The sequence below is a fragment of the Astatotilapia calliptera genome, chromosome 11 (assembly GCF_964374335.1).
Source record: "Astatotilapia calliptera chromosome 11, fAstCal68.1, whole genome shotgun sequence".
Classification (NCBI taxonomy): Eukaryota; Metazoa; Chordata; class Actinopteri; order Cichliformes; family Cichlidae; genus Astatotilapia; species Astatotilapia calliptera.
The window spans coordinates 15,690,900-15,716,716 of record NC_137432.1 but is presented as its reverse complement, the minus strand read 5'-3'; the positions used below and the strand labels follow the sequence as shown (position 1 = coordinate 15,716,716).

The window sequence follows — 25,817 nt, the reverse complement described above, 5'->3', positions numbered from 1 at the left end:
GGGCGCTCGGCAGAGCAGAGTGTTTCAGAGTATGTCGGTCCTGTTTGTTTGAGGTTTGTCTCAGGTTTGTTTTTGGAGTGTAATGTCTCATCTCAAGCCTCAAGCATCCAGCTGGCTTATGAGTCCGGGACATTAGTCATGCTCACTCCCTTGCTGAAATGTGTGTATCTATAAATGTGTTTTGGCCTCTCCATGGGTGAGGAAATGTCCCTGAGCACTATGCTGATGGCATCAACCCATGTTGAGCTGCTCTGTGTGCTGGCTCTCTGTCATACTAGAGACAGCCATTCATAGTGGCTGCCAGGGAAAACCTCATCCTCCACAAACACGTCTGGCATGGCAGATATAGTTCTTTATCAAAACACCAGGCTTCACATGAGTTTACTGCGATTTGAATTTTTAAATGCTACAGCTAAGTGCACACTCAATACACTTTAATTTGGCATGGTTGTTGCCAGATTTATTTTGGTTTGTGAGCTGTATGTGACCAAACATTTAACATGATGTTCAACCTGAGATTATAAGATTTAGTGTTAAGTTTGGTGTTAAATGTGATGGTAACTTTGGATGGCAAAAATGGGCCTAAAGAAGCTAAGCGGCTCTTTTGAGTCTCTTTTAGGACGCAATCATAACTTTAAGCTATAATATAACTTAAACAGTTGAGATATACAGTATAAAAAGTAATAGTTTCACTACAGCTGAAATGAAGGGGAAGTATCTAGAGACAGCGAAAACATTTGTGGAACATGTTAACATTATAGAAAGGCTCGTTTTTAACATTTGCATGTATGACTTTTAGGGACTGCCTCCAGTAAGTGGTTGGTGGTTTAATTCCTGGATGTTTCAGTCTACATCCCAAAGTATCCTTGGGCAAAACACTGAAACCTGAGTTGCTCCCTATGTGTTCACTGGAGTGTGAGTGTCTGAGTTTTAGCTTTAAGACACTGGTGTAGGAAAAGTGATTGAATGTGTGTGAATGAGCCATGTAGTAAAAAGCACTTCTTGATCAAGTAGAGTAGAGAAGCGCTGTACAAAAATCAGTCCATTCACCATACAGTGCAGAATGTGTGGGTTTTTCATCAAAACAAAATCAGACAATTAATTATATGAGAAAATGTCATCCTAATGTCAAGAAAACAAAGAGAAAATTGTCCCTGTTTGTCAGAAACAAGTCATTGTGAGGAGCTGTTCAATTAAAAGTTTATTTGTATAGCACATTGAAAAACAGAGTTGACCCAAAGTGCTTCACGATCGGTTAAAAACACGAGAAAAAAATAGACTCAATTAACAATTAAAAAAACATAAACCAGTCTGATGGTACTCATACTGAACTTGAATTAAAAGCCAAAGTGAGTTTTAAGACGCAATTTAAAAGACTGAATAGACTCTGAAGTATGAATCTCCTCTAGCAGATTATTCCAGAGTCTGGGTGCTGCTACTGCGAAAGCCTGATCTCCTCTATGCTGTTGGTAATGACAAAGCATTGAAGCACTTCAAGGTCAGCCTTACAGCTGCTTGAATAAAAGCAGCAGCTGTGACACTGCTATGTGCATAATGGTGCCTTGCATCATGCATAGCAAACAAAAATCCAACTGTGGTGGGTCCTCACTCTTTGGATTTTTCAGATTAAAACCAAACAGAAAGACTGTAAGCTATATCTCATGTTGATTTATAATCACTCGAGCTTAACAGCAATGTGCATTGTTTCCCCAGGATGAAGTTCTTTTCCATTTAAAATCACTGTTTCAAGTGAAGTTCGGAGGTCATGAACATGGCTTGGATAATCAGGGAATGGTTCTACTGCTTATCTCTGCTAGGGAAATCTCTGGAAGACTAACGCCCTGAATGCCAGCGGGGGTTACAGAGACAGAGGACGTCTTTTTTTCCCGCTCTTAGCTTGTGGGTGCTTCAGATCCACCATCAATGCAGCAGCAGATAGATTTTTGCCCCTGGGTAGGAGGGTTGGTCCGGGGCCACATAGCGATGGATGTTTTTTCAGAGGAATGCTTCCCGTGCCTCAGTCCCACCACAGTCCTTGTTCTTGTCCCAGATGCTTGGCTGCACATCCTCTTCACACTGAGGAAGAGGAGGAAAAATGAGGAGATTGAGGCCCACTCCCTGCATGCCTTCGTCCTTCTAGATGCTGAAATTTCGCCTCTTGCACGGTGCTGAATTTCTTCATTGAACAGATCAGACAGGCCAGTTGTCTTTACCTCACTACTGAATGTAGATCCTGCAGGAAGCAGAGGTGGTGATGGTAATTGTTCATGTCACAATAATCAGAGATTTCAAAGGTGGGAAGGGACACCTGTAACTTCACCAGCATTACCCGCCCATCTAGGCACTTTTGTCACCTAAATTTTCATCGGGATATCTTGAAGCTGGTGTGGAGAAGTATTAAAGATGACATATCTAAAGATGAAAAGTTTATTTTGAATAAGACGAGCATCTCTTAATGCAAAGAAAATAGCAAAAACCTAGAGTGATATGTTTGAAAGAGCATGCACAGCAGTCTGACATTACTCACTGGTTCCTCTGCAGTGGTTTAAGGAGCCCTCGGCAGAAGCATTGATGGTAGGGCTTGAGGAGTTCTCATTATCTCCCGTCTTCAAACCATGAATAAATGCAGTATTTATGAAAAAAAGCCAACATGGTGAAGTGAGCATGCTTTCAGCAGATGCTTGCTTCTCTCCACCCTGCTATACATCATACTGCTGGATAATTGGCCCTTAGTGTTGTTTACAACTTGTGCGTCTCATGTATGTCGTGTCGTCTCAGGTGTAGCCACGCAGCTGGATAAAAAGTTTTTAATATAGTCAAAGACTACATGGGGGAGAAACTATGACATGAATTGCTTGATTCTCTTCTCTTCAAAAATGACTTCAAATCAAACTAGTTGTCAGACTGAGCGGCACAGACAGTTGCAATCAATGGAATTGGCGAGGTGTTTGAAGGATATTTCTTAGGTGTTGATTGAGTCACCGACTCCCGGAAAATGCTATTAAAGGGTAGATTGAATCCTGGAAGAAACAAGTCATTCTGTATTTAGATGAAGAGCCTGGGATTCGCTAAAATGTCAGAGTTCACGCTGTCGCTCAGCCGTCAGTGACCTTGCAGCTGAAACTAGAGGCCTTCAAAGCATTTACCTACAGTTCAGCTTGTTTAGAAGTACTGTGCGAGCTGAACGTAATACTTCTTGACAGCAGCAAGGAATTATCAGTGAACATGTCGCAGAAAAGTTACCGAAAATCTGTGAGAACACACAGATATTTGACAAGCTAGCTAACAAGGACATCTTGTCTTCCCAGCTTCATTACCTGGGATTCTGAGCTTGTTCTATTACTTTAATTGCAGTTCCATGGGCCACTGTTGTGCAAGTAGTTATACAGCAGGATAGTGTCCTGTTTCTTCTCCCAATTAAATTTGAAAACTTAATATGAATTTGGGGGATTTTAAATCAAAATCTTCTATCTAACGTCCATCTAATTTCACTCTCAGCATGTTTTGTTCGTTGAGCTAAAACCGTGTGTCCAAAGCAATCTGGTAATCTTTCAGAAAGACTCTTTCAGCAGTTTAATTTTTTATAGACAAATGATAATAGGGTGCAAAATAAGCAGTAGACAAAATGAAAGCAGCAGGTCACAATCACAATTGATGGCTTTTTGCCTCGGCTGTTGTTTGATCAAATAGAAGACTAAGGTAGATCAAAAACACAGATGGCAGTCTGCTCCACTGTACGCAGAATGGTAATGGACACAAAACAGCCTTATCTCATAAGAGATCCAATAGAACCACTTAAAGGTGACGATGATCGATCATTGAACGGTAACAATAACATTTTCACAGTTTAGGACTTAAACAAATGGGTTCACGTCACTTTGTCATCTTCTACCCTTCATCATTAGGCAGCTGATGATATGTCTGCATGTTAGGGAGGAGGGGGTGTGTTTGTCCACCAGAGTATGGTTTGTTGAGTGAGTCCAGATTGGCTTCAAATGCCAACATATTGGTTCAGTAATCTCTGAGTCATCAGCATTGATCAACAGCCCCGTCAGTCACCCACATGTGTGCTATCCAGCTGTCATAAGCACACACGGAGTTCACTAATTAAGCTCTTACGCACAAGCATGCAACCTTATTTCTGGTAATATAAGATGAACATGTAGTTAATACTATGCTGGCATGTTATTGCCTGCAGTTACTGCACGTCAGGATATTATTCAGTGTAATTTGTATTTTCTTGGTATTGCGTTAGGTGATGCCAGCACCACTGTGCTGAGGAAAAAAGCAGATGATGGAAATCTAAAAGGCCTCATGGGCAGACCACTAAAAAAAACAAAAAAAAAAAAAGTCTTATTAATTCTGCAGTTTGCTGTGCAATAACTGATACCACAAAACCTGTTGAGCATTTTAATATACTATCCCTGCTTTGTGTGATATATAACATTTTGTTCAAGAGGGAAATCCAAACAACAGAGGGTCTCATTCCCTCACTCGTCTGAAACTCCCGCTGTCGCCATATTTTTTTTTCCTATCTGGTAGATTATAAACATGCATGCTCAGTATGTGTTTATATGCTAGGTAGAAAATTTTAGAGTTGGGATGCATTCGCTGGATGTTGGGGAAAGAAAACTCACAGTGAATTAGATGCAAACAGCTCAATATTTCCCTGGCAATTTATACTCGATGGTTACGCTAAAGCCATTTTAACCATCACACGTGGAAGAATTCGCAATACATCGAGTATATTCGATATATCTCCCACCACTACCATTAGGTTTAAAAATGGACAGGGAAAAAAAGAACAAAATGTGAAACTAAGTCAAAAAGCCAATGTATGGCATAAGTGGCTACATCCATCATATATAGCACTACTCCAGCACCCGGGGCTTGTTGTTGCTTATTGCTCATGCCTGTGAGGAAATTTCTTATGGTATCTGGCTCTAACTTTCAGGTCATTGCAATGCTGCAGAATTTGAAGGCCATCAAATGGATCCCTGATGGTATTCTTGTTGTAGATAAGAATCTAAAAACAATCTAAAAATCATTTTTTGTCGTAGTGCAGTATGTATTTGGTGCTTCAAGCAAATGAGATGACTAAGACTTTCCTTTGGAAATGCCACAGATCAATACAGCACCTCAAACACAGAGTTACACTGAGCCTTACTATTGGCTGCATATGTGAACAAACTGTAGTAACAGCACACAGGCTATTGGCCTCACACCAATTTGGTGGTGAAGAACTGGATCAGTGCTAGGACTACAACTTAAAGCAGCCTGTTTTTTTTTTTTTTGTTTTTGTTTTGTTTTTTTTGTTTTTTCCTAAGGAAAAAATGAGAGTAATACAGTGAATAGGTTGTTGTGGCAATTTTGGCTTTAATATGAGCTGCATCGTATTTGACTAGACCTTTTTTGCACATTTTATTTATTCGTAAGTATTTCTGTAGCTAATATAAACTCTTTATAAGAGGTCTTTGAACTGGATGTCTCACCTGCCTTAAAGCAAATGTTATGCCTGAAAGATTTTTATTAGATTACAGGGCCTTGCTTTCTCAAAATGGCCTTTTAAAGGATATGGCTTTCTTCAGAGGCTCTCACACCTTTCCTGGCATTAAATTGCAAGGGTATTAGAGGTAACTGGGCAACCTGAAAGTATTGGGATTGAATAAGTGATGAAAAAGCAGCACTGGTAGCAAAATACCTGCATTATTAGATCTGTTTAATAAGGCACTTTAAACGTCATTTTAGAAATGGTGGTGTTTTTTTTTTGGTTTTTTTTTTTAAAACAGCTTCTTTCTTTCTCTATGGTGATGTGAGACTTTTATTGCAAAACCTTTTGGACAGACACAATCAAAAGCAGTGTGTATAGGCATTTAAGTTTTGTCTTTAAAAAGCTGGGTGAGAGGCTGATCATCATTATGTGTCAGTCTGTCTTAAAAGCTGTAAGTAAGAACAAAATGTACCCCTTTCACTTTTTTTCTGAGATCTGAGACGATGTTTGAATGTGAATATACTTTTTTTTGTTTTTTTTTTAAACTAATAAAGATAAAAGCCTGAAAATTTTCACTGGTCTTTGTTACCATTATAATTAATCAGGATCTGTAATTTGGGACGGATACATCAATAAATGTCTGAGTATTGGCTTGTTAAAATAGGCGGAATAATGGATGATGGAATGACCCATCTTTCAATTGATCTTTAAGTGATTCACGAGATGTAAATCTTCCAGAAGAAAAGAAGATTCATTGGATGTGTTTCTGTAGAAGTAATTCCACCTAAAATTGTGGTAAATCAAAGCTTAACTTCTGCATAGACTAGATCCAAACTTGCTCTATACCCACAGCCAGCAGCCTGGTAGCTCTCGGGTCCTAAATCGGATAAGTGTCACCGTGCATCGGGCTGAAAATCCATACTTATAGGAGTTATTTTAGTGACAGTGGGCCCTTTGTTTATTTGTAATAACTATGCAGCTGTGACAAAAGACCACTGTTTCAGCCAGCATTAGCATGCAGATTCTCTGGTGTAGTGCTACACCATTTCTGTCAGTACAGTGTGCGTATTGTTTTGGACGGAGGAATGCACTGGATGTCCTCTGCTGTGGGAGCTGGCCAGTTTAACGGATAGCTGTCAAAGTGGACGATTCAGAGAGTGTGGGGGGGGCAAGGCTCTACAGCAGGGGGGAGGGGGATTGCCCCCCGTAGAGCCGCCCCTGAGTTGAAGCGAAAAAGTGCCACGATGGGAAGATAATCCGTTGCCATTGTCAAGTTTCAGAGTGATTGTTTTAAAACTGCTCTTGTAAAGTGAAATAGTTGAATTATTGCAAAATAAAAATAAAAATCAAGAGTCTAATTACTTGTGTTTGAGTCAAAACTAGTGATCCCACCTACTACAGCATACAAGTAGAGCCCACAATGTGGTAAGAGCCCCTGAGAAGGGAGTAGTTAACTTACTGAACATCTTTCAGTTACTCATGTCTCATTCACACCTTTTCCAGCTCACTGGTTGGTTTCATTGCAGCTAACATGTAAATTGTATTAGCTCTGTTGGTCTTCGCTGCAGCAGGAAGGCCCTGCTCTCATCAAAAGAAGCCATTGTGCTGCTCTGGGTTTGTTGTGTGCCATGCAGGCCCAAGCCCATAGATGACCCTTGTTGTTTCTCGCGCAGGCCTGAGTGAGGCAGATGCAAACCAGAACAATGGCTGCGTCTCGGAGAAGCCAGCGGTGACTGACTCCACAGACCCCCACCAGTGTTGGAGCCCCGCCAGCACAGCTGACCCTGACGCTGCCACACCACGCCCCCACCTGGTCCGCCTCTTCTCCCGAGATGCCCCGGGCCGAGAGGACAACACCTTCAAAGACCGACCCTCCGAATCGGACGAGCTGCAGACCATCCAGGAGCACAGCGGAGCGGCTTCAGAGTGCGGGTCGGAGAGCCAAGAACAGGACCTAGATTAGGCTAGCTTTTTTTTTTCCTCCCCTCCCTTTCCTCTATTTTTTTCTTTTTCCTCCTCTGTCGGCTCTCATTTAAGAGAGACGCAAGAACCCCACATTTGACAAACACAAGCGTAATACCAACTGCTAATACAACCATGGCATCCGCAAGCAGCTCTGCACAGGCCGCCTTCGGCCTGGGTCGGAGGAAGAAGAACCCCGGCCTCCTGGATCAGATTGGAAAGTTCTTTGGAGGGGACAAGAAGAGGAAGGGCAAGGTGAGGAAACCAAGAGATTCAGTCCTTCTTATGTACCTTAGTTTGTTCTGCAGAGTGGCTCCCAGAACCACTTGTTACTTGTGATTCGCTAACACACATTGTTAGAATCTGTTGTCAGATATCTGTCATGTATAATAGTGTTGGTTTTACTGTTGATTTTATGTTAAACCAAAGTCTGACATTGTCATGCGATTCACATTACCTGGCTGATCCTGAATCGACACTGGATAATGACTTTGGGCGGGGGTTATTTTCTTCGTTTTGTTTTTTTGTTTTAATTCTAAAGACGCTGTGATTTTGACCCATTTAAGAATATTTCTTTATTCTGTTTATTTGAATGGTACTGACATTAATAACATTTTCCTCTTCAGTCAGATCTAATATCTCTAGATGTAACGTTATAGTGTTTCACATGTTGCTGTCATTAAGCTTGTTGTTAATTGGAACGTTTGTCAAACTGGAGAACAGCTCAGTTCAGGTACTTTTTGCAATGATGGTGATGATAAGCTGGGAAATTCACCTCCTTGTATGTAAAAAAAATTTTTAAGCTATAATTTGATAAACGAGCCACAGGGAGGTACTTCACTACTGTTTGCACGTTGCCACAGTCTGCTAAGTCACTTTCAAAGTTGAGGATGAAATGATGCTACAACTGATCAAACAAGTAGTACATGTACAGTGTATTAGCATATAAATAAGTATATTAGTGTAGGAGCTTAATATCATCCCAGGTTTGGGAATATACAAGTCTGCATCCTGTTAAGAAAGAACAGGCTTGTCTGGCAGGCGAGCGATTATGAAGCATCTGAGCCTGCGCTGCTTTCTAATAACCATGTACTCCGATGTTGTTGAGATGACCTCCTTTATGAACAGTAGCAAATCTTTAACAGTATTCTTGTGAGGCCCACTTTGTTCAAAAAATTAAGAAAGAGAGAAAGAAAATCCCATTTTAAAACAAAAAACAACAACAACATTTTTTTTATATATGTTGCTATAGTGCCTGCCAATAGTCTGAACATTTGTGATAGCAAATGTTCCATTTATTCTCCTGGCACCAGTCTTGGCAGCGTTGCCACAGCTCAGCCGGCTCCACTCGCTTTCGGTCCATTCAGCGATGCCCTCTGGAGGTGGTGACGAAATAGAAAATTCCAAGCTTCAGCACCTAATCTGGTTTATGAGCGCAGAGAGTTTACCACACAGCGCTGAGTATATCTGCTTGTCTTGATGATGCTACTGCAGCAAGCTGAGCCTGCAATGTAGTTCTCTGAGAAAGAAGGAATGGAAGTGCGCTTGATCTGTATGATCCATCACGAGTCACGTCTACTCACTGTGACAGCTGTCTGAAAACATGATAATAGTTTGAAAGGAATCATATGGTATGGCGAGCTTATTCCTGGGGGCAACAATATCTCTCTGATTGTATGCTTTTTCCTTTTGTAAAGCTCTTCTAACCCCGCAGAGTGCTAATCAGAGTGCTTTGGCACATAATAATTGCAGAGAAATCATTGAACAACATGAAAATATGCATTTTTCCCTTTGCCTTATGCCAGCCATGAAATTGTTTTCAGTGTAAGATTCAGGATAAAATGGGGTTATATATATATATATCTATATATATATATCTATATATATATCACAGTTCTTTTTTTTTTCCCTAGCCTGTTCAGCTGATCAGACATTATTTTACTTTGGAAAATAAATTAAGGGAACGTGTCGACAGAACAAATTATGAAGCGTTCATGTAATGTCAGCTCTTAATTCGCTGCCGTGTTTGTTTGGTTTCTCTCATTTTTGCCGTGGCCATGAAATTGTATCTTGTTTCTCGTATTGATGGCGAGTCTACAAAAGACAAACTATAAATATATATTTATGTGTTCACCGAGGATTTGCCTTCAAATGAACGAGTGCTCACATCTCAAATAAATGATAGGTTGGTCTCACCTCTGTTGCCTCTAGCAAAACAAACAACACAGGAAAAAAAAAAAAAAAAACCTGCACTAATTTTTGGCTGCAAACATTTATTTTTCCAGAAAGATTTCCTCTTAAAGACAGATATTTTTGAATCTCAGTATCTAGTCTGTGTGCACAGATTCTCCACAGACGTTCCTGATGCATACTTTGATTTGCGGGCTGCAGTATTAGTAAGACAGATTGTCTCAGTGTTTCTCGTTGGATTGTGAATATGCATGCTTATTTCAGTAGAGTTGAATTGTTTTCATACCGGCAGATGTGGAGTCTATTGCACACTGATCCCTCGTGCTTATTAATGTTCTTTCTGTCTGATTTATTTACATATTTTTCAATCTAAACCTGAGTCGGGGCTTTGAGAAGATATAAAGACCGTCCCCAAGTAGTCTAAAGTTGTGAGAAGACGCCATAAAAAACCAACTCAGGTCTTAGGACACAATACAGCTGCAGTTAATCTGCATCTGAATAGTAACGGGATTTGATTATTTCAAACAGGGATAATGATGTGCTAATTGGATAGAAAATTACGTTTGCATGAGCATTAGCTATTCAAGCAGAAATGAAGACTCATAAAGAACTGAGAATAATTATGAAGTCTTAATTTGCCTCCTAATTTTCTGAATGACATGCATAGTGAGTCATATTCTAGTGCAGGAGTAGTGTCAGGCTTTTTACAGGACAGCTCACAGTTGGAGCCCAATGTTTTGAGGACTCTTAAATGCCAGTGTCTTGGGATGGGGGAGAGGGGCTCTGCGACCCCCTGTCTCATTGCTTTGCTCACCTCAGGTTCTCATGTGATCCATGATCCAGTCTGAGATTTTATTTAAAACAACAGTGGCCCAGCAATAATCCACTGCTGTGTAATGCCTTTGTAATAACTGTATCTGCTGTGACCGGTGATCTGTTCCTAACCTGATCCTGTTTAAGCTTTTTGGATATTTGCTTGATTAAAACTCTTTAACAACATCAGCGCATTGTTTTTGTTTTAACTGTGTTTGGCTCAATGTCTCTTTCTAGTTCTAAGTGCAATAAATTATTTTAACTGCTCTAACAACTGTTCAACTCGTATTTACTGCAGATCAGAGGGGAAATAAGGGTGGAAAAAAATCATGTTAAACTATACTTTTTGGTTGTAAAGGCTGAGCCAGAAGACAAGATACTATATTTAACTGTTCAGTCAGTCATATAAATATGAGGCGTTATTGGAAAGCTGATCTACTTTTTATTTCTACTTGGAGCTAAGTAATGGATAACTGGATTGAATTGTTTGTATGAGTCTGAAGATGAAATTAAAAGATAATACAACAGAGCTGAGTTCAGTGATTACCTAAAGCTGATTGAAAACAGAAGTTTATGTTCAGCACTATAAGACCAAGAAACAAGTCGGCCACTGTGGCACAGTAACTTACTGCAGACTAAAAACAAATGCTGTCTTTTGAGGAGATTGGCCGGCGGCGGGGGGGGGAATGTACAAGCATTTCAAATGTTTCCTCTGTGTGTTTGGGTTATGCACCACTTAGCAAATATAATCAATCTAATAATGGAAGTGTGTGTGTGGAAAAGCATGAGGTGGGAGGAAGGACTGAAGATGTTTCAATTAAAACAAACAAAAACAAATTGTCTTGTATTGCTATTAATTGGTATTATTGACTATGACTAATGATTATTGAATACAAGTAATTTTGACTTTAAAAATGTGTTTGTTCTGTTTTGGGCTTGTTTGTTTTTTTGTTAGTAGTAGCTACTGTAGCTGGTTTACCTCCAGCTCTTACCTCCGCTAAGTTAAAAAACAAGTGGGTTATAATTTTAAATGTGGTGAAATTATAGTAATACTGATCATTATTGGAATTTAAAATGAATAATAAATGTTCCCCAAAACTTGGAACCACATTCAAATGAATGCTACGCTACTTGCAACTTTGGTTGCTCTAAAACAAGAAAAAAAAAACTGCATAGGCTACACGGAGTACTAAGTGATAACCACAGTGGTTTGACAATTTAAAAAGAAAATACAATTTGTAAGTTACAAATTACAAATAACCAAATATTAACTTTATTGTTGATATGGTTAGTTTTGATATGGTAACCAGTTATCTTGTAAGGTGCCAGTCACATTTATAATTTCATAGGTAAAAAGAGACAGTCTATTATAGAATATTTGTAAGTCTTATTAAAGGCAGGATAGGCAATAATGACAAAACGTAAAGAAGTAATGAAGCTCTTGACAAGTGACCACTTTATTGCAGGATTAAGCTAGGTTTGCTGCTAGCTAACGGGCTAACATCGACCTGCTTCTGCTGCATAAATGGCTGCCTTGCTTAGTCACTACAAAACCGGTAAGGGGGAGCCAAAATTGCATGGTTGTAGACTGGTGAAGAGGCTACAAAAGAGATGAAAATTTACGGTTGAATTTACATAATGTTAGCCCAGCTAACAAAACTGAAAACTCGAGTAAACAGTTGTTGTAGTCCTCAAACTGTCATGGTAGTCTTTGTGCTAAGCTAGTAGTCTCTTAACTACATCGCCATAGTTAGCATGAATTAGAGCTCTGAAGACTCGACAAATAAACATGAGTATATTTGACAAATGTCAAACTATTTCATTAACCCCTGGAGGGTCTTAGAAAAATGCATACACTATTGGTCTTAGAGCCACAAATCGACCCAAGGCCCTCCAGGGGTTAAAACAATAATGGCAGCTCAGTGCAGTCTCAATTAAGGAATGGAAATAGAAAAACATGTAGGTATTTAACATGAAAAGTGGCTGGCACAAAGAGCTAAAATCTCAAGGAACTTTAGCAGGCACTTAAATGAAAGCAGCACACAAATCCAAAAAAACTCCGTCACACCTGCTTGCTTGATGTCGTTTCTCTTCAGACATAAAGCTATCAGTGATTGCAACCGCCCTCTCTTTCAGATGCCAATTAAGTTTAAAAAGTAGTTCCAGAAGCTGAACAGAACCACTGCAGGAACTTGGTTTTAATGCCTCCATATCATTTGCTCAAGAGTCGAATGGCTCCATTAACAGCAGGAGAGGCACTAATGGACGACCCCGCCCCCTGTTTTTTTTTTTTTGTTTTTTTTTTGTCTTCTCAAAACTAATGTGTACTATTCATTTGAAATGTAGATGAAGCACTCACAGGAGCAGTTACAGAAGTTATTATGCACATGTTTCACCAAATGATAAAGAAAATGGAAGAGAGCAAAACAGAGAAAACAAAAGGAAAAGGATTTACTCTCCTCAAAGGGGGCAACTGACAGAAAATGAGGATATAGCAACAAAAATCCTGCCAATTTTTACTTTTTCTTCTCCTCTCAGTCACCAAGATCACTCGAATTCCTCAACTTTTTTCATTCACACCTCCACTCACACATAAGCATTAAAGGGTCAGCACTGAAGCAGCAGAGAGCACACAAAGACATCACTGAGGAAATGCAAGAAGAAAACAGGGCGTCCCTGTTTCTGGGAAGTTTTTATTGTAATTTTACATTTTTTCTTTCTTTTTCTTTTTTTTTTATTTTTATTTTTTATTTTTTTATTTAAACAAAACCCATTAAAGTTAGTGTGTGTGACACCAGGTGGCTCTCAGATTGCGTAATGGTGTTGGCAGTAAAGTTTTCCCCCTTTGGTTACCTTAAGGTTCTTTGATGTGAGGTAATGGATGTGAATCCTCCTCTCCCACACACACACACATACAGAGGTTTTCCTGTTACATTAGTAGGGTCACTGAAACTGATCAACGCACTAACATTAGCACACAGTGAGTAGGTGGAAATGAATTTTGTTCCTTTTTCTCTGGGTTGCTGCTTATTGCCGCTATTTGTGTTAGTTTTATGCATTTCACCTGCCACCTTTTTGTGTCCCCGTGATGTTTCCATCAGTTAAATATTTTAAATGCACCACAGTTCTCACACAGGCATAAAAAGTCACCTCAATGTACCCTTTAAAGCATGACTTTAAAGCAATTAGCTGCATTTAATTCTACTTTGGGATGATAATTACTCTTTATTTTTGACATCAACCCTTTGACAGGAGAACACAGACAACTCCAACAGCTCATTTGTACCATTTTTGTTTTGAATAGCTTGTGGCTAGAGGTTTTGCCCCTAAAGGTTATGAGGTGACGTGCAACGATTTTGCACAATGATATCATCAGCCACTTCTGAATACACCACGACTTTCAGGAGTGAAGACATTCACACCTTGATGCAGCAGCACTGTCCATTATGAAACACTCTAAAATTAAAACTAAAATTAGTCATGTTTCAGGTAGTTAACACCATATGTGACATTATTTTCAATTGGCTAAATTAGAGATTCATGAAATCCCAACCTTGCTGACATTTACTATTAGCGACACTGAGTAAAGGTCAGTGAAGCCATATTACTGTTATGCTTCCTTCCCTTTTTTTTCCAGGGCTCTTTCCGAGGCGCTCTCTCCCCGGGCCCTCAGAAAGCTTCTGCAACTTCCCCACGTAAGCGCGGGGCCGAGAACGCCGTGGTCCATTTCTTCCGCACGATTGTGAGTAATCCCTAAAGTGAACTGTACCTTAGAAACACTCATATCCTCTCACACCAGACATTTCACATTGAGTCAGACATGTTTTTTGTCAGCGTGGGCTTTTCTTCCATTGTTATTCAGTATTTGTGTCTTTACTCTCCTATTACTTCCTTTGGTCTCTAACTAAAAGCCTTTTCCGCCTGCGTCGTGAAGAATGAGTCAAATAACGTTGAGTCAAACAAAGTTGAGTCCTTGCAGCGATTTGATGACACTGCAGAAGTGGTGGTGTTGAAAATGTCATGAGAAAACCCCGCTTTGATTTAGGGACTTGTATGATACAGAAAGTAAATCAAGATAATCGCCTAAAAGTAATCAAAGTAATCGCCTTTAATAGAAGTTCTTGCAGTTAACAGTCTTTGCACCCCATTGTGGGACTTATCGAACAGTGCCAGCTGCTGGTTGGTGGACCAGATTGTGCGTTTAGCATCTCGCGACATAAAGTGCCAATTCTTATTGGCTATTCGCCTTTTTATCAATTATGGCATTTTGTAGTCACAAGATCTGTTTATTTAATTGGAACCGTCTCATTTGCTGAGGTCGACGTTAATATGCTCGCCGTTATACGTGATGAACGATTCAAGTGGCGGGAACAGGCCACCGCTCTGTGAAAACCTTCTTACCTTCTGTCATTAACTCTTCTTCAGGTGTCCCCTGCCCCTCCCAAGTCTAGGGTGAGTCTTTCTTACTTTGTTAAAAGGATTCTGCATTTATGTTTGATTCGAAATGACAGCTGCGATAGGCTACAGACCCTAACGTGCATAAGCAGTTAAGAGGATGGATGGTGTATCTTTATGGTGTATCATAAGGTCTAAAGACACTGAATAAAGGTACATTTTTTAAAAATGTAATATTTTATTTATTGTTTTCTAATAGAATCAGTTTCAGGTAGTAAAGGTCAACTCGTTGAGCATCAGTTGAAACAGTAAATACAGATGAGATGTGTAAATGTGCAGAAACAGCCTTGGGGAACATATATGTGCAGCTTTATGCTTTGTGGGCAATGCTTTCCTTGCTAAATGTCACTAAATTTGTGCTCTTTTCGATGTGAGCATCTGCCTTGCTCCTCCTTCCTCTACCTCCCTTTGCACCTCCTGTGCACCTGCCTTCCCCTCTGTGACCCTGTGACTCCCCTCCTTCCCTCTGGATGGACTCTCCTACCTGCCTCCTCTCCTTCCCATCCCGCCTTTGCACTGAGTAAGACACCCTTTTTTTGCTATTTGTCTCCTCTCTCTCCTATCTCTTGTCTTTGTCTTTCGCTTCTCTACACACCCAGTGGAGAGGACTAGCAGCCAAGATAGGCCTGGTAGGTGGTTTAAAACACAAAAAAAAAATCCAAATGGAGGTATCATGCCTAATTAAACTTGAAGGAAGCTGAGTTCATCTTCTCAAACTGCCTTCAGCATGATGCCTGTGGCTCTCTTTCCATTTACTCTCCATCATCCACTTAAGCCTTCATAATCTGTCCATACATCAGCGATAATGCCCTCATTTCCTTCCTTGACTTAAGTCCATTTTCAAAGTATATCAGTTCCATTTGGTGACCTCGCAGCCCGACTCATCCACATCATGTGCGCATATTGTGCATCCATGATAACACAGGCCTACTCCTCTTCATCATCCTTGTTGCATTTCCGAAATTACTTTGAGAACGACTGAAGCGAGGCCGCCTTCTGCTTCATTTGGCAAGCATTTAATTTAATGTCTCCATCATGTATGTGAAGCAGCAGCAGGATGACTGTGGGTAAAAGTGAAAAAGCAGACTTGCTTAGGGGCTGTGCAGAAATTACTGGCAAGGGAGAGAATGAAGTTGTTCTTTGGACCCGAGGTAGACGAGTATTCAAATTTGTTTAAATAGTTATTTATTACACAAGTATACTCACCAGCTACATTATTAGGCACACCTAAAACTGGTTCAGGCTTGTGATGGTCTAATGATGTGAGGAATATTTTCTTGGTGCATTTTGGGCCCTTTAGTACCAACTGGGCATTGTTTAAACCAGGGGTCTCGAACCAGGCCTCGCTGGCTTGTGTCCTGCAGGTTTTAGATGTGTCCTTGATCCAACAGAGCTGATTTAAATGGCTGAATTACCTCCTCAACATGTCCTGAAGTTCTCTAGAGGCCTGATAATGAACTAATCATTTGATTCAGGTGTGCTGACATCTAAAACCTGCAGCCCACCAGCCTTCAAGGCCTGGTGTTCGAGACCCCTGGTTTAAACACCACAAACTGCCTGACTATTGGTAGCAAGGTGCACCTAATAAAGTGCTTAATTACACTTTTAGAAAAAGCCTTTGTTTTTGTTTTTATCATGTGTCAAGTGTCATAAGGGTGGTACATGAATAAAGGCAATGGAGTAAAAGGATTTGAATGTGTTGCGAGGACAGCCTAATTTAAGCTCAGCTCCCTGCTGTAATTTTCAGACAGTCCCTAACTGCTTTTCTCAGAGCAGTCCTCAGTATGTTGGGTTGATTACATTTTTACACCTACTTGAAAAGAATGTCCAAGGACTTTCATCCTAGTGTCTGAAATATTACCAGATTGAAACACTGATTATGCTGATTAACAATTAGCACTTGGGGTGTTTTTAAAAGGCACACCGATCCATCAATGCAGGGCAGTTTTAAATGTCAACACCTATGATAATACGAATGGTCCTCTTCTATTTATCAAACAGAAGAAATGACATTCAAATAATCAGCAAAAACTGGATATGCTGCTTGATGGTTTTATGCATAATTCAAATATTTGGATGAAAACCTCACCAGCGGATTGCAGCATATTCTGCAAACATTTACACAATTTTTGGAAAGCACACCAATCTGTCACGAAGAAAACCATCCCTTGTAACTCTGAATTTATCATTGTCATATGCTGGGCTGGAAATTTCTTCAGGGCTCTCTATCAGAGGATTAAGAGATGGCTGAGCTTTCTGCAGAGTCCTTTAACACACTTTAATTCTTCCCTCCCACTGCCAGGGCCCCCAGAAGTCACAGTCTGCTAAAGGCAAGAAGGCCAGTGCAGGGGACGGCAAAGGCACCCTGACTAGGATCTTCAAAATGGTAAAAAAATAAATAAAATCACACTGCTTTCTCTGTTTCTTCATGCTGATTTTCTTCACTAGTAATGCAAACAGAAAATGATTCTCCCTAATCCCTCTCCGTGCCTTGTCTTCTTCTTTGCCACAGTGATAATATCAGCAGCAGAGTGAGTAACCGAAACTTGGTGGAGGGATACTTGAGTTTGAGTCGCTGCTCGTTTGTTCAGCATTGATATGCTTAGAAGCCATTGTAATGTCATTGCTAAAGCAGGCAGCAGCAGAATAATAAGAGGCTTTTAGACACAAAATTGTTCATCGTGCACGCTACAAGCTTTACGCCAGCGCTGATATAATCATGCAGAAGATCCACTTTTGATGAGGGTTCGCTGGGACTATTTCTAATGCTTATAATATAACCCCTTTTTTATGCTGTTACAAAATAAGGTCTGGCATTAATCATGTGACAAGCAATACAGTGTTTAGTTTAGTTTAGTCCTTTTTTTGTGTTCGGGAATGTATTAACTGGCACAAAAAACACATTAGCAGCCAAAATATAGGAGCTGCACAGGAGCTGCTGATCTCCCGCTGCCTCCATCTGTTAATGTGTTTTATTGTGTGATTCTCTGGTGTTTAAGACGCAGGTAATTTACAAACAGATGAGAGAACTGATGCAAAAATAATAAAGAAGCTGAGAAAATTTTAATGAATGTCACATAGACAGACAGCAATAATGTTCCAAGTCTGTACTAATGCGTATCCCATAGATTAGCACTGGCTGATTGCATGTTTCTGTTATGTTAAAAAAATTTTATATTCACCATCATTTATATTTTCACCATCAGCTTCACATTGCTGCCTTCACGGCCCCTCCAGAGCAGTTCCTAATAACCAGATTTGTTTTGGTGCGTCTTGAAGAGGAGTGTGAGTCTTCATGCTCTGCTAGTTATTTCCTGACAGGATTTAATTAGCCAGCCACTCTGACTGTACCTGAGATTGTTATTTAGCTTAGCGATTACTGCTAGTAGAGAGATATTCAAATTTCCCCTGGGCAGCATGTCTGTAGTGCTAAATTGTTGTCAGTGAGCTACAAGAGTGTAAACAGCTCAAGAGGCGACGCACTCCTGGGACGCTCCATTTGAATCTTCCTAATAAGGCTGATTAGTGTTGACTTAGTGCTGTCACAGTAGCATTTCTACACATAAATGTCAGCAAGGCCCAAATGGAAGTAAGATATTTTTTTAAGTCCGAACACCATCGCTCCCTTTCGGGACAGATATCGAGTTTCATGTGAAATGGCTAGAGCAGTCAGCAGCCGCTGTTTTATGAATAAAAAGCCTTGTACATTGCAGGATTTTCTCCTACTGCAGTCTGTAAAGATTTGTCTCATTTGAATAATCTTTATGCCTTTTGCTCTGCTTGCTTTTTCTGGCAGAGTAGCAGGCACGAACAAGAACAAGCGAGACAGGAAAAAAAAAAAAAAATTCAATAAAGTCTGTAAAGAGAGAGCTCTGAGATAAAAGCAGCCTGTCTGCTCTGGACTCTTTTTGGGATGAAAATCAATGGGTGACTGGAAATCTTTGCTTTGAAGATGACAAAGCAAATGTATTTGCAACTGGCCAACGATCTTCAACCTATCCTGCTCTCATGTTTCCTCTGTGCTGGATGAGCCCCAGCTTTTACAAACTCTGACTACATTTCTGATACCTTTCACAGACTTTTTCCCTATTTTTGTTTCATTTTCTTACAATTCTGTTTGGCGTTCACATTTTTTTTTTTACTTTGTGTCATTTTAAAACTCACATCTGTCACTTGCATAATCACTTTTACTTCAGCATCAGAAGCTTTGCCATATTGCACAACATTGCTTAAATATATTCGATTCTGACACACTTTCTCATAATTCTAAATCCTTTTTTTTTTTTTTTTATGGAAACAGTATCTCTGTGAAGGTTCTCAGTCATCCAGGTCATCGTAGTCTAAGGAGCGTCTGGACTTCTTTAAGTTGCTTGAAGACGTTTCACCTCTAATCCGAGAAGCTTCTTCAGTTCTAAGGTCAAATGGTGGAGAGTCCCAGATTTAAACCCAGTGGGAGTTTCCCCCCACAGAGGGACAAAAGGACCCCCTGATGATCCTCTACGTAATCACATGAGCCAAGGCATGAAAACGGGTGTGGGTCACAATCAGCCAGGGTTTCAGGTGAGCTCATTATGAAACCTGGCCCCACCCTATCATGTGATTTCCTGAGGTCAGATAGCCCAGGATGTGAGTGGGCGTTAAGGCGTCTGGGAAGGGATCTCAAAACTGGATTATAGATGGCAGAGAGTTGGTGTCGTAAACCCCCGCCTCTGTTCAAAGATGGTCGCTCACAGTGGACATAAATGGCTTATTTCACTCCTCCTTCAAACCATCTGTCCTCTCTGTCCAAAATGTGAACATTGGCATCCTTGAAAGAGTGACCTTTGTCCTGTAGGTGCAGATGGACTGCTGAGTCTTGTCCTGTGGAGGTGGCTCTTCTATGTTGTGCCATGCGCTTGTGAAGTGGCTGTTTGGGCTCTCCAATGTAGAGGTCTGAGCATTCCTCGCTGCACTGTACAGCATACACCACATTGTTACGTTTGTGTTTTGGAGTTTTGTCTTTCGGATGAACCAGTTTTTGTCTGAGTGTGTTGCTGGGTCTGAAATACACTGAGCTTAAATCTGGGACTCTCCACCATTTGACCCTAGAACTGAAGAAGCTTCTCGGATGAGAGGTGAAACGCTTTTCTTTCCAAGCTCCTTAGACCATGGAAACAGTTGCATATCTCAGCTACATTGTTATATAAATGCATTTATATAAAAAATGAATTGAAACTGGCCAGAGGAGGTGGTTAGTTTGTCATATTACTCATTACACTGACCTAAATTTACTGCTCTTGTATTGAAGTTTGTTTTCCAGATGCAGGTGGGTGACACATTGGTCTTAACACATTGCTTATGACTTTAACTTTAGCTAATAAGATTTTCAAGCAAATGTTAAGGTCATTGTTCAGTTTGAGAACGTATGGGAGATAAAAAGCCTGAAGGTTGGTTAATTCATCAATGTGTGTCAATTTCAGGCTTAATGGGAAAGCTGATGAAATCATGTATTCAAAAGAGAAACAGCAACTTATCTGGGCAGCTTATCTTTTCACAAGGCTGATGGTTTATAATGACCGTCATTCACAGTGAAGGCTGTTTTTTTCATTCAGAAGTTATTAGCTGAATGATCTATTCGTGGATTTGTCTGCAAAGTGCTTAAGTGAATACTGTAATTACACTCTGTGCAAAATGACCGGAGGGCTCTCTTTTAGTGCTGAAGCCGACATGTCATGTGCACATTTTCATCATGTGTCTTGTCTTATGCAGGGAAGCAGGAGTGCTTCTCCAGCCAAACGCTGAGGTCCATCTGTACAGCCCCTTCCAACAGCACGACGGAAGACGTTCAAGAGCACGGGGGGGTGTTTAAAAAAAAAAAAAAAAAAAAAGAGAGGAAGAAAACGAGGAAATCTTAGTCATCCCTTAGACTCACCTTCCCTTCCACCTCTGTTAACACTGTAATGCTCACTAAATCCCTCATTTCTTTCCACCCCCCCCCCACCGCCCCAAACACTCTTTTGGCTGGTAGATAGCGACACAATCTGTCTCCTCCCTCCTTTCCCTGCATTGCATTGTGCTAAGTCTATGCAGTCATCATCACCGGTGTGAACCGTTTGCCGAAGTTGATCCCGAAGCCGCTCACATGTGCAGCCTGAACGCCCCCACCCCTCTATATTTACGTGTATTTGGGTTTCTGTGGATGTCTCCATGTATTTCTTTCTAACACAAGGTGGCTAAAACTGAAGCAGACCCGGAGAGCTGAAGGTTAGGGCCGGTGCAAGTCCAACTGACTTGACCGTCATTGCCGTCTGCCGATCGGGTGAAAAGACCGGGTGACTTCTGTTTTAGAAAAGAGCGGTTTTCTGTCTCGTCACGCTGTCTACGTCACTTAAGTTAAGCGTCCTGTCCTACATGTACGTTGATCTGCGTTTGTCATCATAGGACCTAAGGCTGAATCTGGAGTTTTGTTGTAAAAGTTTCCAAATTTTCTAAATTGAGTTTCTCCTGTAGTCTCTTTCAGTCTATGAGATAATGACTAATCTACCTGTCCACACATAACAGTGCAGTTTTCCACCTTTTTTAAAACCTTGAATCTGAATCACGATGCCACATTCAGACCTTTCTTCAGTGCTTTAGTGTACTGTAAGTCTCCTCATCTCATTGCTTCTGTCTCCTGTTTGGCACAGATACTGTAAACTGAATTCCTTAAAAAATAAAGCTCAACAATAAGTGCCTTTCCTCCTGACTACCAAATACAATGTGCTGTTTTTCCTTCATGTGGATAATAAAAAACACACAATTTCAAAAAGGTGCTCTGTAACTAACTTTGTAATGACACATTATGAGGTGTTTTTGTTCTTTTTGACAATTTGTGAGTTTTCTGTAAAAAAACAAACAAGAAAAAGAAGAAGTTTTGTGCTGTTCCATCCATCTTCCAAAAGCAGCCACGTGTGATCTGCAGCATCCCCACCCGCCCCCTGTTTGCTTGAGCCTTCTGAGAGCTGTGTTGTTTTTCTTTGTTCTGAAAGGACCCTGAGAATGAATGTAAACTTCCTCCGCATTACTGTATGTGTAATAAAACACGACCTGCCACTTAACTGAGAATAAAACATTTAAAAAATATATATATATCTATATATATATAAATATATAAAACCAGCTCTACTGACTGCAGTGTGTCTTTTTGTCTAGAGCAGCAAATGATGTATCTTTTAAAAAAACAAAACAACAAAAAACAGTGAAACAAAGTGATATAACAAGGTCACACCAAACAAAGACATGCCAGTCTTTTTTTTCCCATTAAGCCTAAATTCGTGATTCACTCGGTAATCACTATTTGGGCCAAGCTTTCCGAGCTCATGACCGGAGCAGATGGAGTACCTGCTCGCTATTCTAGCACATGTGTAATCACACAGAGTATATGCAGTTTCATGTCATGCTGAAATTACTGAAGTACAAAAGCTTGCTGGAGCATTGAAAGTATGAATGCATTTCCCCCAAGAGGATACATGTGAAATTCTTTTTACCACAGCTTTCATAATTAGAGATAAACACGGCCCTCCAAACATGTTTTTTTCTTCCTTTTCCACGTCATTTTGGAGTGGTTATTCAAAAGTGAATCAGAGGCCACAGAAACACCAGCCATGTAACAGCTGTATGAGTTCTAATTTGAACCTGGGGAAATCTATTGTAGTTGCACAGTGAATGGGGAAGTTAATGGAAAACAGGATGGAGTTACCCAACATGGATATTTGTCTGTTTTATGTGACGATATAGCAAAGAGGTACAGATAGGTCCAGAGTTTGCTGTGTAGACTTTCAAAGACTTTAAGAAAAGTACTGCATTAACTGTTCAGGAATTACAACCATTTTTAATATGTTGACCCCATTTCAGATGCTCTGAAGTAGCTGGACAAATTGACATGATTTTAATTCCAAGGTCTGTTTTTAAGACATGCATGAAAATCCTGACATCTATAACCTGAAGTTTCCTCCCTTGAGATGCTGAAAGTCTGGACTTCAATCGCATATTGATTGTTTGATTTAAAATCCCCACTGTGGGTTTACAGAGACAAAAAAAAAAAAAAAGACATTTTAATTGTGTGAAAATTGTGCCAGGAGTTCCTACATCCAGATCACAAACTCACCAGTGAATAGATTACATCATGTTTGGTCCAAAAAACTCAAGAAAAAACAGTTGTTGACTAGTTTTATATCAACGCTGGTGTTGGGTCAAATCCAGCAAACAGCTACTTTGTATTTTTATGTAGAAGCACTGCCTCTACCCAACAAATCAGAGCAAGGCCGGGCTCGTTGCTCAAGCCGACCACGGTTGTGACTCCAGGTGCCTTCTGGAATTTTCTTGTTAAAAATGCTCCGTTTGAATTCACTCGCCAAAATCTAGTGTGCAGATCTTGAGTGACTTATGAGCACATTCCCTGTCACATTTCGCACCTGGAGAGGCAGTTTATAAAAATAGCTTGAACCCCCCCTCCTTTTTTTTTTTTTTGCTTGCACACTGACTCAGATAAGCAGCACAAAATCAGCAGGGGACCACCTTTTTATATTGCCTGAATGCTCCTCCTGTGCAAAAGCAACTGTCCTCATTTGACTCTTGGCAACAAAGCCGATAAGCCCCCATTATCCAAAACGTCAAAACAGTTTATTCTATCTGTAATTCATAGTAATGAACAAACAACCAGCTTTAATTAGTAGAAAAATTACTTTAATCTTAACTTATTATGGACAATAGAAAAGAAGAAGAAACAGCTGTACATTGGCTTTGCTTCATAACAAATGCAACCTAATGCTCAAATTATATATATCCAATAATCTGTGTTGTGGTGGTTCATCAAAAAATATACCCCATCTAACTACACTATTTACAAAGTGAGACAGTAAAGAAAAAGTGTTGCAGTCCTCAATCATGAATCTGGAAAATGGCGCAGCTTTCACAGTGAGCCGCTGTTTTCAAACTAAAACATCAATCGAAAATAAACATTTCACTCGGAGATGAAATATGTACAGTATAAATATGACAAAAGTAAACCAGTAGAAAAGAAGTGCTTTCTGTCTTATGTACTGTAAGACGGTTGCTTTTAGGCCATGACAGCGGTAAGCTGCCTGCAGCTCCCTGTGAGCACACCACCGAAGAAGAGACGACACTGGTCACTAGGAAGTTTCTGCAGCACGCTCCAGTTTCCTCTATTTCCAGCAGGGCCGGCATTAGAGGGAGACCTCTGTCTCCAGAATGGAGACTTATCTGGGATGCCTGTGTTCCCTGAACCAAACCTCTCCAGCGGTTATCATACTGATGACAATCAGACCGCAGCAGAACGGATTAAAGTCATTAGGCCAATCAGAGGGAGCCAGACTCCCCTTGCTTTGATGCTGAATTGAATAAACAGCCAGGGACCGCTACAAGGACAGAGGACTTGAATGTACAGCATTAAGACCACCTGACTGATATTGTGCAGGTCCTCCTTGTGTTGTCCTTCTGAAACAGCTCGGACCCATTTTCAGATGGAGACAGGAGCTATGGGGGTGTTTGTCCACAGTCGGGTGGGCCATGGAGTTCTCCCAGTTCAGATTGTAGCTGCACAATCCAAGTGGGATTTGGGGAATTTGAAGGGCTTTTTGATAAGTTTCTTGAGTAATTTCTGAGAGGTGGCGGGGCTCCACTGCCCTGCAGAAGTAGGCCGGAGAGTAGAGGTGCATTTGGTCGGCAACAAAGCTTAGCTGGGTGCCAGGTGTCAAAGAAACATCCACATGAATGCCGAGATCCGAGCAGAACAGTAACGAAAAGAAATGATGAACGCTATTCACTTCAGCTGATGGTAGGGCCTCAAATCCGTTTTCAGCCACACAGCCCCTTTCAGAGGATTATTGTGTTTGGCAAAGCTTTGCTGTTTAGCCAGTAAGTGCTCATGAGACTCTGCAGTGCTTTCTGATACTTGGCAGTCATGCGGGCTGCGGTCAGGAGAAGACGTTCGGCCAGTCTCCTGTTGCTTCAGGAACCACTTCCAGGTCAAGTTCAGGGGTCACCTCGACCCGAGGTGCCGCTTCCTCTTGGCCCAGGGGCACATCTTGTATTTGACCTGGAAGCAGAAAGAGGGAAAAAATGAGTGGATTTGCACGATTCTTCCAGTGAAATTCTCTTTAGCATTGGCAAAAACACATTAACACACACGTTGGTAGAGCAGCACCATCAGCTCTGATGCCTGACTCAATTTACCAGTGGCTGTCATGCAAATAAGAATCAAAAGCAGCCTTTCCCTCTCTGCGCTGTTCCATCATTTGTTTTAATGTACCCTCATCCTCACTGTTAGCCTTCAGTCTGAAAAAACAGCACCTGAGACTCGTGTCACAGTATAAAACAACAATAAGTCAACTTGGCGTACGTTTTTTCTACCGCTACAGACCTCACAGTCCTTTACTAATATTTTAGAATCATTTCATTATCTGAAACACTTCAAACAAATATTCATTAGGCTGAAAACTGTTTTTCAGAACAGAAAGGGCTGAATCTTACTCTTTGAAGCAGACACATGACTCGAATAGCAAAGAGACAAATTTTTCCATTTTTTTCCTGAACATTTTAACCTTGCTGATGAGCCTGCAGTTGCATGAAGTCACAGATGGAATACTAGGAAGTATTCATATTAAAATATATAATATAGCTTTCTGCTTTAAAAGCTCTTTTTGAATTTTTCAATTTCACAATGACAAAATGTATTAAGAGCAAAAAGAAAAGGCTGTCAGATCATATCGAGGCTGTCAGGAGTGTTTCTGCCCTTATTCCTCACTGAAACAATGCTCAAGTCTGACTGAAAAGTGTTGAAATGAAAAATGAAAAGAATAAAAAAGATTAAAAGATTTTTTTGGGAGGGGGGTGTCCTTCATCTCTTGTGGTTTTACAAAGAATAAAG

General features: G+C 40.5%; 3 protein-coding genes across 10 annotated transcripts in view; 2 read left to right on the top strand and 1 right to left on the bottom strand.

Annotated features, from left to right (window-relative positions):
- mbpb (myelin basic protein b) overlaps positions 1–7,695 on the top strand; it is a 65,860-nt gene extending 58,165 nt beyond the window's left edge. For both annotated transcript variants that reach the window (XM_080307842.1, XM_026185251.2), the window contains exon 4: positions 7,165–7,695. In XM_080307842.1, the coding sequence (XP_080163968.1) occupies positions 7,165–7,454 (290 nt within the window). In that variant the 3' untranslated portion in view covers positions 7,455–7,695. The remainder of the gene's footprint in view (positions 1–7,164) is intronic.
- LOC113032357 (myelin basic protein-like) lies at positions 7,573–22,049 on the top strand. 5 transcript variants are annotated; one of them, XM_026185247.2, is made up of 7 exons: positions 7,573–7,708; positions 14,094–14,198; positions 14,882–14,908; positions 15,511–15,540; positions 17,214–17,297; positions 17,424–17,442; positions 20,660–22,049. In XM_026185247.2, the coding sequence occupies exons 1-6, from the start codon at positions 7,589–7,591 to the stop codon at positions 17,424–17,426; spliced, it is 369 nt and encodes a 122-aa protein (XP_026041032.1). In that variant the 5' UTR covers positions 7,573–7,588; the 3' UTR covers positions 17,427–17,442; positions 20,660–22,049. The 5 variants fall into 5 exon arrangements, with proteins under 5 accessions (XP_026041032.1, XP_080163967.1, XP_026041031.1 ...); XM_080307841.1 differs by lacking the exon at positions 15,511–15,540; XM_026185246.2 differs by lacking the exon at positions 17,424–17,442.
- LOC113032356 (zinc finger protein 236) overlaps positions 21,759–25,817 on the bottom strand; it is a 60,776-nt gene continuing 56,717 nt past the window's right edge. For all 3 annotated transcript variants that reach the window (XM_026185245.2, XM_080307839.1, XM_080307840.1), the window contains one exon: positions 21,759–24,986. In XM_026185245.2, the coding sequence (XP_026041030.2) occupies positions 24,865–24,986 (122 nt within the window). In that variant the 3' untranslated portion in view covers positions 21,759–24,864. The remainder of the gene's footprint in view (positions 24,987–25,817) is intronic.

Excerpts from the sequence above, each read along its gene's own strand:
- LOC113032357 (XM_026185246.2), top strand. The coding sequence starts at position 7,589 with ATGGCATCCGCAAGCAGCTCTGCACAGGCCGCCTTCGGCCTGGGTCGG. Across the intron at positions 14,909-15,510 it reads CTGCCCCTCCCAAGTCTAGG|TGGAGAGGACTAGCAGCCAA; the intron begins GTGAGTCTTTCT and ends CTACACACCCAG. Across the intron at positions 15,541-17,213 it reads TAGCAGCCAAGATAGGCCTG|GGCCCCCAGAAGTCACAGTC; the intron begins GTAGGTGGTTTA and ends TCCCACTGCCAG.